The sequence below is a fragment of the Lutjanus erythropterus genome, chromosome 13 (assembly GCF_056507025.1).
Source record: "Lutjanus erythropterus isolate fLutEry1 chromosome 13, fLutEry1.hap2, whole genome shotgun sequence".
NCBI classification, from domain to species: Eukaryota; Metazoa; Chordata; class Actinopteri; order Lutjaniformes; family Lutjanidae; genus Lutjanus; species Lutjanus erythropterus.
In genome coordinates this window covers 36,315,439-36,332,332 of record NC_139329.1, presented here as the reverse complement: position 1 = coordinate 36,332,332, position 16,894 = coordinate 36,315,439, and the positions used below count along the sequence as shown (strand labels likewise).

The following is a 16,894-nucleotide window of genomic DNA, read 5'->3' as shown; positions in this document are numbered from 1 at the left end:
CATCATTACTGATCGGGGAAAGTCAGTGAGACAATCAGTCTGCTCGCTGGGACAATAAACAGTGGGTGGTTGTTGGACATGTGGCCTTCAGATTTACTCAATATTGTGTCAATATTTGATGCTTGCTGGATAATTTATTTTATTCTCAGTATTGATTGATGTAAAATGCCCACTGTGTTTTTTGGAAAATCAGTAATGCAAACTGTAGAAGATTGCTCACTTTGTTCCGAAAACATTTTGCACTGTAAAAAATAAAGATGCCTGTGTGGACTTTAATAGGTTTCCACAGATGGAAAACCTAATTGAGACCTGATGGAGAGCTGAACCTGATTAACGGAAAGGTGTATTAGTGCTTCAGATTTCCTGTGTTTCCATCGACTCTAGTCATCGTTGCATATGTTACTTTTTGTGTACATGACTTAATCGTTCAGAGCTGCAGTAAATCACAGTCAGCAATGTGGTTAGCAGAAAACCATACATTGTCTGACTCAGATATGTGACACATATGGACCACATAGCACAGAGTTGCTTTACATTTTTGTGGTTGCTGTTCAGGCTTGGGGAGTAATGGATCACATGTAATTGATTACACAATCAGAATACAAAAGATTATTGTATTCCATTACAGTTACAGAAAAAAAGCCTAATCAGTTTACAGATGTATATAGTAATTAAAGGGATAATTATCAAGATTACAGGTTTAGAATACACTGTGAAATAAAGAATCATGTGTAGGGCACGCATTACAACAAATGAGTCTCACAACACCACTCTTATCTACACAGACCAACTGCTACCATTAGCTACACAGAACTCCAGTTAGCTAGCTCACCTACTACTAATACTACTGACAAATATTTTAGGACTGTAGGTGGTGATACTGATAACCAGGATGATGTATGTGTAAACACAGCGTGAAGTGTGAACAGCACGCTAAACATAATGCATTTAAATATGTATAAATACTGCTATAAATCTAAACATGCATTCACATGGATTCAGAGCAAATAATTAATAAACCTACAACTAACATGCAACATTAATTTAGGTTAAACAATTTCAGCATATTTTGTGTTGAGGTAATGCAAAGTAAAGGAAAGTAAGTTCCTTCCTTCCTAAGTTACTGTTACCTGGATTGTATTTTTAAACTAACCATCCCAACCTTGTTGGTGTTCATGTAGATCTTCTGCATGAGGAACTCTCAGTTTTTCTTACTGTGTCCCCCCGTTTTACTGTACGCTTACATAACCTCAGTGAACCACCACAACCGATGACTTTATTACTAAATTACTACACACACCAGTAAGCCCGGCGTCCATTCCCAGAGGCACGGAGGACTTGTTGAGTAAGGGCTCGAAACCGAATTGAAAAAACAGCAATACAGAAAAGTACAAACACATCCGACTTTCATTTTGGAACAATTACGGTCTGGTTTAAATGATGCGCAGACTGAGGCTTGGACATTTATTCCTCAATGTGGTACTCATTTGGAAGAGCTGACTTTGTTTTATCCTCTGCGTATAATACAGTAAAAGAAAACAGAGAAAGAGTACGCACATAAAACAGTCTCCAAGAAGCTCTATAAATAAAAGTTTTTATTCTCTCTGACATTTCCATAGCGGTAGATGATGATATCTATGTTCACTTTTGCCTCCCTGCTCCCAACGTAATCACTGCTATGCACTAGACCCATTCGAGTTGCACAGTGGGATCTTTGAGAGACAGTGTGAGTGAGCCTGGCAGTAGCAAAACGCGGGAGTTTTGTGTGCACTCGCACATTATTATAGGAATATACCGGGCCAGTTTATTTTGGCTTCAGGCGGTCCAGAGGCATCGTCAGTTTTTCCACAATGGTTCAGCAAAGTAGAGCGGAGTGGAGGCAGAGCAGGGCTAGATGTAGCAGCTATAAGATATGTGTCTAACTAGCTCCACTAAACTATGTGGTCCTTTCAGAATGCATGAGGTTTTTCCACCGGTAACTACTCATGCATTTTTAATATTTTCCTAAAGCTGGGGCCTCTGAACCGCATGGAGGGAGACCAGATAACTGTGCTGCGGCAGCTCCCAGATCCCCACTCCTCTCTCTATCTGGTGCAGCACAACAAATCCAAAACAGCTCTGAGTAGTAACTGGGGAAAGTTCCATGGTGACGCTTTGCTGTGGTAATCCTCTTGAACAACCAGCATGATCTAGTCTTATACTCCCTGGAGTTATTAAGGCCGGATAAAATATGGATTATTGGGTTTTGGGGTCTTCTGGGAAGTTTTTGTTCCCAGGCTGACAAAAACATAAGAATCTTTGTCCGAATGACGTCCAGGTGCTTTGTGTGGACACTCTTTGATGAATAAATGATTAATCAAATCAGCTTAATCCTTAAAATGTTAGATAGCAGATCCAGTATTTTGGTGGATTTGGCAGAAGATGTGGTACACATATGCTAACCATTTGGTGAAACTAACCATAAATAATAAAAAAAAAAAGCAAGCCTCAAGTTTTATTTTACATCTTACTGTCAATAAGCAGGGCTAAATGTCCAAAGATAGAGTGGAACTTTGGATTCAGCAAGAGAAACCAAATGGAAAAACACAATTCATAAATGGGTGGTTCAGATTTCTTAAAATGAGGTTGTACGAGGTTCTTATCCATAGTCAGTTTATTACCTAAAGCAGATTTAGAGAAGCAGCAGGGTCAGCAGCAAAAACTGTTTTATCCACCTAAACAAATCAATATCAATGTAAGTGTACACTATATTTAGAATATTTTCACCATGTTACCTTGCTACTAAACAGCCTTTTCCAACATGAAACCAAGCTACCAGACTACTTTGACAAAAACATAAATATAGTATACATTTAAACTGATGCTGATTTTCTTCTTGGGCCTTTTACATGTGGCTAGAATACATTTTACTGCTGACCCTGTCTACAGCAGCACACAGCAGTACTCCTCCTGCTTCCCTAAACTGGGGCATCCTGACCGCCTGTCAGGGATGCACCTGAATCCGAATATGTCATTTGGGAAAACACAAATAATGCAGTGGAAGCAGATATTTATTCTATCTATTACTATTCCCTTAAACCTATGGGTATTTTAGTTACAAATAAAAACAGAATGAATGATTAGGTTAGAAAATATAGTACCACTTTTGTTCTTCTATCCAAATACAGATACAGAGACAGATAATTTTATTTCATGAAAATACAAATAATGATGTCTCTGTGCGCCTCTATTACTTTGACAATGGATGAACACCTTAACGCCACTTCAACACATCCAAACTATCCCTTTAAGGATGCAAGATGATCATATTTCTGCTGCTAGTTTCTGATGATGCTGCTACATCAAAAATCCCAGGCTTTTGTGCAACCTAATGGAGCTATGAAAATTGGTACATGCAGGCAACAAAAATAATGTCTTTGGAAATAATGCATATAGACGAGAATAGCAGGATCATTAGGCAAAAGCAAATAGCCAGTGACTTCCCTTATTATCCATTGTCTAATCAAGCCAATAACAGCAGCATACAGTAGTATGGTACCACATTGGCGAGAAATAAAACTTTACCTGATTGTTGATTAAAAAGACTTAATAAGGGTAGAGAACATGCACAACTAAACTAATTCTAAATTTCCATGTTTCTTTCATCATATCACAACATACCTCTTCCCAAGTAAAGTAAGTGAGTTCGTCTCCATCCAGGTAGCGGAGGTCGCCGTGCTGCGGCGGCTCCTCCACAAAGAAGTCGATGTTTACTGAGCTGTAGAAGGGATGTGAGATGTTAACAATCTCTGCGTTTATGGCCCTGCTGAGGCCTTCCTTCACTGTAAAGTTGAAGGTCTGGAGGGGTATGAGCCGGGGCAGGATGTTCACGGAGACGTGCAGGTCCTCCACTGTTGTAAAACCATTACTGACATCCACTGTGAAGGCATCGGTGCCCTGAAAGAAATGGATGTTCAAGTAAGTTATTGATATACTAAAAATAAACCTTGCACCTTAGACGCATCAGAGGCTGAGCTTCTCTTTTGTCTGATTCTGCTCTCAGTGTGAATATGAAAGGGAACAAGCTGCCTTGTATGACTTACTGCAGCAGAATAGATTAAATGACAATAAACCTGGATGGATGCAGACACATAGAGAATGCGCCCCTGATCAATGTCCTCCTGGGTGAAGGAGTGAATGTAGTCGAGGACAGGCGAGGCTGTGCTGTCAGAGCTGTTTGTCAGTTTGACCACATGACCGAGACGAGGAGGCTCTTTAATGGTGAACACCATTTCCGTAGGCAGAATATCAGCTTGATCCACCTAAAACGCAAATGTGAAAGACAAACATTTTAATATATCGTCTCTTTTTTGTAGAATTATCAACTTGCACGAGTATATGGCTCGACAAGAACCGTATTCATTAATAGCATAATGTATAATGCATGCATTCTAAATGTATTTTCGAGGGGAAAAGCTGCAGAATGCCAGAGGATGCATGGAGAAAACCTTTTTATTTAATGTGTTCTGTTTGTGTATTGAATGACAAAGCTTTCTGACTAATCAAATATACCTCAAAATGCAGCATACATACTAAATCTGCTCGACTGTTGCAGTGTGTTGAGGATAGATGTTGTTGTTCCCCCCAACGCAATTCACAGTGGAAATAGAGGAACTACTCACTGCTGATAAAAATAGACTGTTGTGCAACTGTTCCACTGACATTTTGTAAAAGAAAATCAAATAAAACCAAATAAAAAAAAGAGTTGAAATTGGCAGTAGTGTTTCAAACTTGGAGTTGTATTCAACATCTGGAGCTGGATGCCTGCTATCACTTCCTTTCAGTACAGAGACAGTATTGTAAGTTAATGTCACTACACTGCAATAATTTGTTTACTACAAAAAAAGGGCACAGTATGGCATATATTATGTAATCTGTACACAAGTGAAAGATTGACTTAAAAACGACATTTGTGATATTTGTCAAAGTTTAAAGTCATGCTGCAGATTTATGATCATCCCACTTTGAGACAATTTAATAAACTCTGGAGCCTGAGTGTTTAGTAGTCATGCCTGCATTTGACAATATTTCAGAATATCATACTACTTTCTATTTCACGGTAAGGACACGCACTGGAAAAGCTCCCAGAAAGCCAAGTCAATATTTTACCTCTTGTAAAGGCCATTCTGTCAAGGCTTTGCTCAATACATATTTCAGTATGTGTATGTGTACTGGGTGTCTGGGTTATTCTCCAGTCAATATTGCAGATTTCAAATGTGTACACTATGGTGGAATTAAAGTTTGAAAGTAAGAACATTTTACTTTCAGAAATGTCACTCATCATTTCATAAATCAAGATATATATACACAATGTGTTGTGAATGGACTGACAATTTCAACCTCATTAATTGCATTCAAGATGAAGTGCAGGCAGGCTCATCTTATAAATTACAGTGGGCTTCAGGAAGCTCCTCAGGGGATACTTAGTGCTCTGTTTTCCACACTTAATAGACTGTAATTTAGTACATAAACTACACTAAAAGCAGCAACTTTACAGTCACATTTAGCCCCTGCTTTCATGTGGTTATAATGTAGATTAGAGGCTGGGTTACAAAACAGAGCAGTATGCTTGAATGAGCCATGTGAAAGTTCTGTTTCACATAAAGAAAATAAACTTGAAAAAGACAAAGACTCTGCAACACAATCAGGGCCAAACTGCATAAATATTAAATGCTGCCTTGTTGAATTACAGTGAATGTGTGCTTTAAAGATTTAATGTTAGCAGAGCAACTGAATTTAATAAACAGTAGATTAGTTAACTGTATTGTACACACTTAGAAATAAGATTTCAAAGGAGAATCTTCCTACAGGGCTGAGGTTCTACTCAGAACAATCTGCTTCTGAAGGACCTTTTTCAAGAAAGGATCAATCAAGGGTTCTTGGTAGAACCCCTTTGGGTGGGTTCTTGTTAGCGCCCTTAAAAGTGTAAACATTCTGGACCCCCAGAGAGAGAAAGTGGAACCATCACACCATAGAAGGGATCTCTGTATAACCTCCCATAGGGGATTCAACCTTTCACAGATAGTTCTAGGTATAACCCTTTCCTTTGGGCTCTAGGTAGAACCGTCTAAAATGGCTTGTTCTTACAGGTTCCAAAAAGGGGTTTCCTATGGGGATAAGCCAAAGAACCCTATATGGCTCTAGTTTGCAACTTTATTTTCGTCTTTTTTTTCTCAACATAATGTAATTAGTGAGTTGGTAAACATTACCTTGAGATTATCCTGGTTAATGATGGTGTGCTCTCCCTCATAGGAAATGATGACCTCATTGGTGACCACCTCAGGCTCAGAAAAGTAACCTTGCTTGAATATTTTAATCCTGAATGTGCCCTCTTCAGAATGTCCTCTTGCTTGTACAGTGAAGCTGAAGGAGTCCTTGGACCTCAGGCTCTCATAGTTATGCTCGTAAGACACAACGCCTTTTTTCAGGTCCTCCTGGGTGAACATGGAGGCCTCAATCCCACTCACAATAATCCTGCCATCACTGGGTGGCGACGTGATCTGGAACTTGATCTCACTGTCGTCTCTAATGTCCATGTTGGAGTCGGCGCTCAACAGGGTGGTGTTAAGGGTCTTGGTGCTTCCATGGTCGATGACAATGATCGTGTTGTTTACTACCTGCAGGTAGGGCTCACTTGCCTGAATGTCAAGCAGTGCGGTGGTCTTGTGGAAGCCATCTGACACCTGCAGTGAGAAGCGTTCCCGGTCCGCACCGTGGTGAATGAAGAGGATTTTCTTATCCCGCAGGTCGGCTTGTGTGAAACGGAAGAGGGGCTGTGAGGGATTGGATGTTGAGACGATGTTGCCCGAGAGGATCCCCTCACGAGCGTAGACAATTTGGGTGTCGTTGAAACCTGAGTCGTCATCCTTAAACTGGATAACATCAGTTGTGAGTAGACGCTGACCGTGGCGCACTATATTGAAGACCTTATCCACAACCCTCACTGGAACATGCTTGTTCTTGGCCTGGATAGAAATTCTGAAAACACCGGTCAGTGGTTGCTGATTGTCTGAACTGTCTGCTGCTTGATCAGATGCTAAAAAATGGAATTCATCACTACTTGACTTGGAGCCATCGTGCTTGTAAATGAGCCTGTCAAGCTGGAGGTCTTCATTGCTAAATACTCTTATGGCCCCCTCAAATCTAGGCTGCCCAGGTGGAGAGTCCCTTATCAGTCGGCCATACTTTGGCACTTTTGTGATCTGGTAAACAAAATCTGTAGAACTTGGAGACTGCATCCAAAGATAGTTTTTGTTAAGAGTCTGTTCACCACCCTGCAAGACAACCAGCCTCTCATTAGTCAAAACAGGGGCATCTGGATTGGCCAGAATGTTAATAGGGAATGTGTACAGAGGGGAGTATTGATCATCAGCAAGGACTCTGAACTGGAACTGGTCTATACTATCCACAGCTCTTTGCACACGTGCCCTGTAGCTAACAGCATTATCTGCAATGTCCTGCTGTGTGAAGATGTCACCCTCAGCCAACTCTCTGTCTACCAACTGAAGACTACCAAGTGTTGGAGGCTTGACAAGGATGTATTTTATAGTTTGTGGATTTGAGGTTTTCCCGTTTACTTCGGCTTGAAGCTCCGTGAGTCCAATTGTTTGCTCTTCGCCAGCCTCCATCTCCAGTGCAACTAAGTTAGAAACTTTGACTGGTGCAGGCATGATCTTGACTAAGAAGGTGTTGTTCCAGAGGGAGAACTGCCCCAAGTGGACGTCAAACTGAATCCGCTCAACCACAACATCTTCCTGATCTCTAGAGTCTGTGCTGACATATCTAAGATGGTCTAGATCCAGATCAGATTGATGGAAAGTTGTAACCTGCTTGGACATTCCATCACTTGTCTTTATCTGTAGTTCTCCAAACATCAGAGGTTGTGTGACATTATACATAACATCTCCGTTACGAGGATGAGCGAGGACAGCCAGATTTTGAATACTTATGGACGCATTGCTTCCCTGAGACAAGAGAAGGCCAGTGTTGGTGACAACAGTCATGTGTGGTGGTGTCACAGACAACTTAAAAGTAGTTGATTGAGTTGCTGACTGTCCATCAGACACCTCCAAGGTGATTCCAGCAGCACTCCCCCCTCTGTGCACAAAATATATATTCCCATCTTTCAGCTCCCTGCAAGTGAACTCTGAGATGCTTCTTCCTGGCTGCTGGCCATTTTCTAAGTAACCAACTTCCCTGGAAGGCTCTGAGGTTACAGTTACTACTAATTCATCACAGCGGGTGTCTGAATCCATGATTTTAATAAGGCTGGGGCTCAAGCGAGTCCTGCCATTTTCTGTGATGGTGATTTCTCCTCCACCAAGTTGTGGTATATCATTGACTGGAAGAATTTCAACTGGGATGACATACTCACGAGGAGTTTTTAGACATTCTGGAAGGTAGCTGTTACTTTGAACAACCACCTGTAGCGGGATTTGATCTGCATGCCTCTCATTTCCATCATGCATATATTTAATTTTGTTACCGGCAACATCAAGAAGAGTGAACTTTTGTGTACGTCTTGTGTTTGTGTTTATGTCAATCAAGCCGTACCAGGGATCATTCTGGAGAGTGAAGATTATGTCAGACTCACGCATTCCTGCAGCGCTGAGGTCAAATGTAGGTTTTAGGTGGCTGAGCTCAATAACAACTTCCCCTCCTTCAGGTACAAACAATGGGGTAACATCAAGAAGTTTTCTAACATTTTTGAAGACCTCTGGTGTGTCATCTGTTGGGTGGCAATGCTGTTCATTTAAGTCCATATCAATATATCGGATGCGAACAGGTGGAGAAGTTGTAGTTGTGTCTATGTCATAGTAACTTGAGTAGTCGTAGTCCTCTCCTTCACATTTAACATGAACATCTTTGGTCACTAAAGCATCCTGCAGGCTTCTATCTTTCTGATTTACTTTGATTTCGCTCAAGCAGCCAATGAAGGATTCTGCTGTCATTTCCTCCTCTACCTGATTTAAAGATCCACTCTCACGAAAGACATCCTTCATTTTCCCCTGGATGCCTCCTAAGTACAAATTTCCAACCAGGTCCAATTTTTGTGATGGGTCAAGAGGGAGTGAGGAGGTCTGGCTATCTATATTGATGATGAAAGAATCCGGATTGATCTGAAGCTTAACCCTATGCCACTGATCATCATCGAGCTGCACCTGGGTGTTATCCAGTATTTTCAGGCCATCGCCAACGTTCAGCATACCTTTGAGAAAGCCTTTCACAACACCAACAGCAATGAAGTCTGACTCTCGACCAGGGTGGAAAACAAGTAATGCATCTTCGATGGTGGTTTTCATCAGGACCTCTAAGACTCTTGGAGCACCACTTGCCCCACTCCAGGTAGGGAAGGACACAAAGGAATCAGGAGTGCTGAAACTAGTTGCCTCCCCATCACCAGCCTCAAACTCAGTGCTGCAGGATTCCTTCGTGTCGTGGCATTGTTTAAACGCTGTGCTGAGAATATCAAACTGATGGGACTCAAATTTGACCTGAGTCATGCAGCCACGGAAAGGGGGGATGGCGTTACTGAGGTAGGGAGTATCCAGGTCTCCCGTCCCTCCGAGCCAAATGCCCTGGTCGATATTGAGCTGCTCCCCGTCGAAGTTCACAGGAACATATGTGGGGAAGAGCTCATCAATCGTCATGGTGAGTTTGCCATCTTGCAGTGTGAGTGAGATTTTGTGTTCCAGAAGGTTGTTCAGCTGTACTCCCTGGGATGAGGTAAGTGACACCTCACCAGCCCCCATGTTCATCCGTGCCTATGGAAAAAAAACAAAAAAACATTTCATTTAATTTAAAATACAATGCATTTTGTAAACATACATATATTGGCATATTGGGTATTTATTTTTTCCCTGTTAAAGTTATTATGGACAGTCTGGGAACCAGACAAATCTGTGAGCTGATCTTTGATCTAATCATTGAGGCATTTTTGTAAACAACAAAGATGGCTGCCACTGATGTGGAACTTTTTTTGATTAATCATGTCAGAATTTATGTCTATCTTCTCACTATTAAAGGAACTGGACAGTAATTTAAGTAAGTAAAACACAAAACTGCACTTAAAGCTTTTGTTGATAAGAAATATCTGTTTGCTGTACTTATTACAGGATTTGGTCTAAGTTTAATTTACCAACTACGCTACTTTGTACATTTTGTTGCTCAAATTAGTGGTAGATCTATCCAACTGACCCTTTGCTAAGCTCTGCCCTCCTTAGTTAATGTTGCTACGCCTGTCAAGCTTTCCATACTTGCACTGCACATATGCCATTTACAGTGATAATGGTTGCAGATTTCACATCAAAATTAGGAATCGCTGTTTAAACACTGGGTCTTTGAGTCCAAAGAGCGGTAAGCAGAAGCAGTTTCTCATTTCTGGCTAATGATCATTGATTTTGTTGGCTAAGTAAGATAATGTAAGCTAATGCTAAAGCCTAAACACCTTGAGTCAGTGACGTCCATCTCCAGCTGATTTTTTAAATGTTTCCATCTGACACATTTTAAAACAAGAACTGTGTCCATGACATAATGTCAGTGCTAAAAGACTGAGGCCAAAGCAAACTTACATTCCAGCGAACACTGGTCAGATGGTGAAATTCTACACATGTGATAGAGGACAGAAAAGCACTCATTAATGTCTGAAAAGGAAGTGCAGGGATTAGATTCAGCGCAGTGGACCTTGAGATGGTCACTCAGCCAGACCATGATCGCCTCAGGAACAGAGCCAGGATGAGAGCTAAGCTAACCTGGCTTAGATTTAAGAAAGCGAGCCAGAGAGATACATTGTCATGGGCCAACTTTGATTCTGCACCAGCCAGCATCCTGATGTAACCCCTGAAAATAAGTATCATTACCTGCAAATGCAGCTACAAAGCTAGTGTTTGTTAACTGGACATGCTGATATTCACAGCCTACTTTACAGCAGATAAAGACAAAGTTTAATCCATTTCCCACAAGTGTGCTGTTGTGTTTTACTCTTTTGAAAGACTGCAAAAAGACAACACCATTCAGACTCATGACTGTGTATTGGTCCTCCCATGCACACCACATGAACATGTAGAGAAATGTAAAGGCCTGCTGCACCCTATTTACAGTTGCTAATCTATGATTTGGAAGTTGCTGTTTGCAGGATGGGGTTAACTAAGGGTCAGTTGTATCCAGAGGCACTGATAACCCTCTCTTGGAAAGCAAAAATGAACTGAGACATTAAAGACTAATTCAAATTTGTGCACTGGTCTGGTGATGCCTGCATATGTGGAGAGCACATGGGTGGATGGATTCAGTGCTAGTGATTAAGGGAGATGCCTTTCCTAAAATTGAGTGAACGCTCCAAATTTCAATGACTTTATGCGGTCCTGTCAAAATTTATACACAACACACTCTCTCTCGACTGCACAAATACCAACCCAAATACTCATGACCATTTCTGGATCCTCTCACGTACCATTTATGGGGATCTAATTCGATGACTCATTAAACACTCAAGTGTAAGCTTTATTTTATTGTAATATTAACATTTACGGTCCAGACAGTGTATCTACAACCCCAGATAATTCATCAGGTATGCTCACAGTGCTCACTAAGCTGTTTCACTGATAACATCAGAGGTCTGAGTTTTGCTTAAATAAAGTCAAACAACATGATTCTTACATGTGCATGACAGATAAGCGATCGAATTTTTGTAAAGCCTTGAGTGTATTTGCTCAGGGCATCTCATATCTCAGGGAGGAACAAAATGAAGAAGACAGTTCAGGTAATATTTCCTTTTATTACATATACCATGAGAATTCACCTCATTGAAAATGCAGCGATATTGTCCTTTCTGGGGGGAAAATCTGTATGAATCTCTGTGATAGCACACCTGATGCTAATTCTGCTGCTTTTCGAAGCTGTCAGGCAATTAATTATGGATGTAAAATGTCATGGTTCTCATTCCAGTGAGACAACTAGAGAAGACAGCAGAAAAATCTAATCAATTTAGGTTGTTTTCAGAGTGGCGCCTATGAAATGTGCCATTATACATGTCTGGAAGCAAAGTGGGTGTCAAATCAACATTTAAATCAACACTCTTCACAACCTATCACATGTGATGTTTTTGGGACGATAGCAGAGAATGAATCAATAGGTTATTATCCAACTGAAACAATAACATTTATGTATAAAACATTTTCACTGCTTCAAATAATCTTTCACCAAAGTAACACAAAGCAAGAATATCTACTGCACTGGAAGGAGAGCTCATAGTAACTGAGATGTGGCGTTTTGACATTGAATTTACATATACGTATTATACATAATTTACTCAAATAAATTTTTGAAGTGTTTATGTTCATACATGCTTCTCCTGTGGAGGAAAATAAGAAGCAAACCTGTCTCGCTTTTCTTGTAAGAGTCACACTGGATCTGTTTTTCTCTCAGATTGTTGTAGCACAAAAGACAGCCACCACCTCTAATGAGTGAATTAAGTGATCATATTTTTGTACGCGTTTTATTTGTATATATTATTTGTATTAGAGCTGCCAAAATAGCTATTTTAGTGTGGCAAACCTTCTCAAAGTGATGCAACCATGCTCCAACAATCTTAAGTTTCCAGATTTATTTATTAATGTATTTGTGACCAACCTGTGCTATCTTACAGTGTTTGTTATTTCAGCCTCCCCCACAGTTTATGAACCGCTCACCTGTATCTTCCCGTTTTGGAGCTCCAGGAACAGGTAGTCCTCCATTCCTGCAGCCAGTAGCAGTAGCCCACTCCGCCGACTCGTCTTGATCTGTAGTGACAGCTGGAAGGTGGAGACATCTTGGAAGGCTTGTAAACTGCAGAAGCTGTCCCCAAAGTACGATTCTGTGGAGAGACAAATATAACATATAACGATAAGAAAGAGGCATCATCTTAGCCTGTAAATCAAAGGATAACTGTTTTTTTCATTGACTGTACAGTCTTGGAAAAAGACAAAAATGCTACTTTTGTCTCTCTTTTTTTTTTTTTTGCCAAATTCCAGTAGCAAAAAATAAATTTGCGTTTCACATTTTCTGCACTGTGGCAAAATAACATGGCTCACTACATTGGCATAATACAAAAAGACACCTGCATACGTTGCTATAAACTCATCCTACAACTGCTGGATGGGAACTCTGTGAATTCTAATGTGGAAGTTTGGAGAAACCAATTAGACGAGCATTTTCTGAGTCTCGCGTTACAGTGCAACTTGCTCAGGACTGATTTCTATATTATCAGGTGTCCTCCAGCTGCTCCTGGCTGAAGAGGAGCTCCTCTGGCCTCAAAGGGATTCTCTCACTGAGACATCAGTCATTACCCCTGCAGAGGTTTTCCGGGCATATAGAGTCTTGGGTTGCAGGATTTCCCAGGCTTGAGCTGTCTCGTTTCCAATGATATGCAAATTCAGCCACCTGCCTCGGACTGTGCCCGCCGGGGCCCTCGACAAAATGTAAACCGCGGAGGAAGTCAATTATTTCCCAGTGCACATGCTCTGAAATTAAACTGGACCGCCTCCAAGACCCCGTTTCCTCAGCATGGGTTTTCCATGGCCTTAGCCAAGAGATATAGAAAGGGGGCTTTCCATTGGCTGCCCCCTCGCCCTCGCAAGGGTGATAGTTCAAGAGACAGACGCTCATTGGAACACAGCGAAGAAGGCAGTCTTCTTACAACACCATGCAAATGCTTTGGAATATTTGGAATAGTGAAGGAGAGAGAGAGAGACATTGCTGTGTCAAAGTTGGAACATTCCTATGAGATCAAGACTAAAATATTCCCTCAGAATCAAGAGCAGCATCCAGTAGCCTGGCAGGATGGTGGGCTTGATGCCACGAGGCAAAAAAGAAATCTCATAAAATAACTTCTCAGACACGACTGAGTCAGAACATTGAAGAGAAAACACAATACTAAACATTCCCAGTCATAGCTATAAATGGAAAAAGTATTTCTGTCTGTTCGAAGGTGTCCACGTGGGAGCAAATGTGTGTGTGTGCCTTTAAAGGGCAGCTTGTGTCTGTGTTGCCTCCACATTAATGCCACACTGCCAACTTCAAAACACTGAGGGGTACATTTGTTCTTTTGGTTTCTCATCCTGTGAATGAACCCCTCCATCCCAGATCCACAACTGACACTGGAAACATGAACAAAAACAATCATTTTGATGTCAGCAAGGACGAAAGCAAAGCTTTGCTTTTTGTGTCCACGCTTTTGTGATTTCACTAAGAGGCGTTTGCTTTTGGTTCCAAGGCTGCTCTGTCATGAACAAAGTCAGTGATGAACGGTCTCAGCACAGGGCCAAATACACAGAGACTATCGATTATACACTGCTGCACAGCTCCGGTCTCCTGCAGCCAAAGAAACGCCACGTTGGTGGTTCCCAGAAATAAATATCACAGCAAACCGTTTCTGACATTATCACACGTTGAACTCTGTAACGCACATCGTGTAAATAAGAACAAATGAACCAAGAGAAATTAGAGAAACCGGCAAAATTAAACCAATGAGATGGTGCTTCAGAACGAGAATGGAGCTGAACATGCAAATATCATTTGTATTACTGAACTGAATGGAATTATCACAGTTACACATCATTCATTTTCAAAATGTCACTTTTCGGAGGCTATTGTCGTTAGCTGTTACTGTCTGTGCCAGAGGCTATTATGGCACAGTTCAGGGAGTTTCTGCTAAGGCTAAGGTATTCCAAATGAAAGAATAGTGCTAATTGCACAGGAGCCTTCAGGCTGAAACTGAAAAATGGGGGAACAGAATCTTTTCTTACAGGCAATTGCATTAACAAAGAAAATCGCAATGAGCTCCATGGTTCTTAAACCTGAGCTTTTGTTGGATTGTTCACTGAGCATGGGGATAAAAAGCTGAAGGAGAGAACGATGCCAAGACAATTCTGCCTGGGGATTTTCTGGTTCAAATTCAGCTTGCTGCTGTTGCCTTCAGGAAAAGGAGCACATTTTCTAATGATACACACAATAGCTTTACTCTCTGCAGTGTACCTGGACCTGGAATTCATTAGTTCTCCGGCTAAGCTGTGTAAAGCTCAGACAGAGAATAGGCTTCATGTAGGAAAAGCACATTTTCAATATGCTATCTGTATAAATGTCTCGCTCCGTGACACTGCTTTTGTCTCTGCGCCCTCACTTGTGTCTAACAGGTACACTCTTAGAAATAAAGGTTCTGGTAGAACCTCTTGTAAACTTTCCACTTGCAAGCCTTTCAGAGAGTTCTATCTGGAATCCAACATAAAGGGTTATAACAAGAACCTTCTGTAAAAGGTTTCACCCAGAACCCCTGATGAGAGGAACCCTCATAGTAATGGCTCCACCCAGGACCCTCTGGGGGGGGCTCTATCCAGAACCTTTCCCCCTTGAAGATTGCTACAAAGAACCCACCCAGAGGCTGCTACCAAGAACCCTTTTATGCTCCAAGGCTTTTATCTAGAACCCACTCAGGGGGTTCTACTGAGAATCTTTATAGATTCTCAGGGTTCTATCTCGATCCCACCCAGGAGGTTCTAATAAAATAGATATAATATTAATAATATATATAAATATTCAAAGGCTTTTGTCTAGAACCCACTCACGGGTTTCCACCGAGAACCTTTATATGGTCCAAGGCTTTTATCTAGAACCCACTCAGGGGGTTCTACTGAGAATCTTTATAGATTCTCAGGGTTCTATCTCGATCCCACCCAGGAGGTTCTAATAAAATAGATATAATATTAATAATATATATAAATATTCAAAGGCTTTTGTCTAGAACCCACTCACGGGTTTCCACCGAGAACCTTTATATGGTCCAAGGGTTTTATCTAGAACCCATGCAGAGGCTTCTACTGAGAACCTTTTTATATTCCAAGAGTTTTAGAACCCTCCCACAGGGCTCTATTGAGAACACCATGTACAAAGAACCCTTGACATCTTGTATTTCAACAAGATATTTCTTCTAAAAAGAGTTCTTTGAATGAAAAGTGTTTCTAACGGAGCACTTACTCTTACAAAGAACCCTTGATGATGATGATGGGTTCTTTAGATGCAAATGGTTCTGAGTCAAACCCTCAGACCTTCAGGAAGAACCCTTTTGGAACCCGTATTTCCATGAGCGTACGCAAAAAGGAACTCACACCTACAGGATTAGAAAAGAAAAACATAAGCAGGCTTTTGAGACTGAGGTGTCCTGTGTTCCTCAGCAACACAACCCTCAGCTGTGTTCTCCATCTTGCAGGGACTTGGTTCTGGGTGTAGATGGGAACTCGCTGGCGTGATTTCACTGACAAGGCATCATTATCTGTAAAGGATCATCCCTGCTCCTTCAGGGTGTAAGCCGGAGCTGTGAAGCCGCTGCCACACTTGGTGTCAGCCTGTGTGTGGAGGTTTAACCACCTAAGAGGACAGTCTCTGATCCCCTCCAGCCGCCACACCCCTCCTCACACTACTTTATTGTGCGTCGAGCAGAATCCTGGTCTCACGCCAATGCAGATGGCTATAATTTGATGACTGACTGCGCTTGTATTTATAATGCTCCGAGGAAACCGAGTCTTCCTCTCTTTCACAGACTACTGAATGAATTAGCCTGTTGTCTTCCCTTCCCTTTCCTCCTCCCTCCTCCTCCTCTTCTCCATCCTCTTTTGGTCTCACTTTAGCTACACATGTCCGGAAAAGCTATGGGGAAGAGAGACACGCTGACCACAAGTGCAGGAAGATTGGAGACACTCAGACGACTTTGTGTCCTGTGACTCGTCTGTGCCGATGAATCAGAGTCACTTCATTCATATTTTAAGTGCATGTGAAGACTGACGAGATTTCAGCCTTTGGCGTGCTGATTGTTGCTGTCCTGATTGTA

The 16,894-nt window shown here is 41.5% G+C and overlaps 1 protein-coding gene across 1 annotated transcript in view; it reads right to left on the bottom strand.

The window, feature by feature from the left end:
* The window catches only part of cspg4 (chondroitin sulfate proteoglycan 4), a 99,005-nt gene that overhangs the window by 27,413 nt on the left and 54,698 nt on the right, over positions 1-16,894 (bottom strand). The window contains exons 2-5 of the mRNA XM_084734343.1: positions 12,726-12,889; positions 6,249-9,803; positions 4,113-4,301; positions 3,661-3,936 (exon numbers count right to left, since the gene is read on the bottom strand). Of these exons, the coding sequence (XP_084590469.1) occupies positions 3,661-3,936; positions 4,113-4,301; positions 6,249-9,803; positions 12,726-12,889 (4,184 nt within the window). The remainder of the gene's footprint in view (positions 1-3,660; positions 3,937-4,112; positions 4,302-6,248; positions 9,804-12,725; positions 12,890-16,894) is intronic.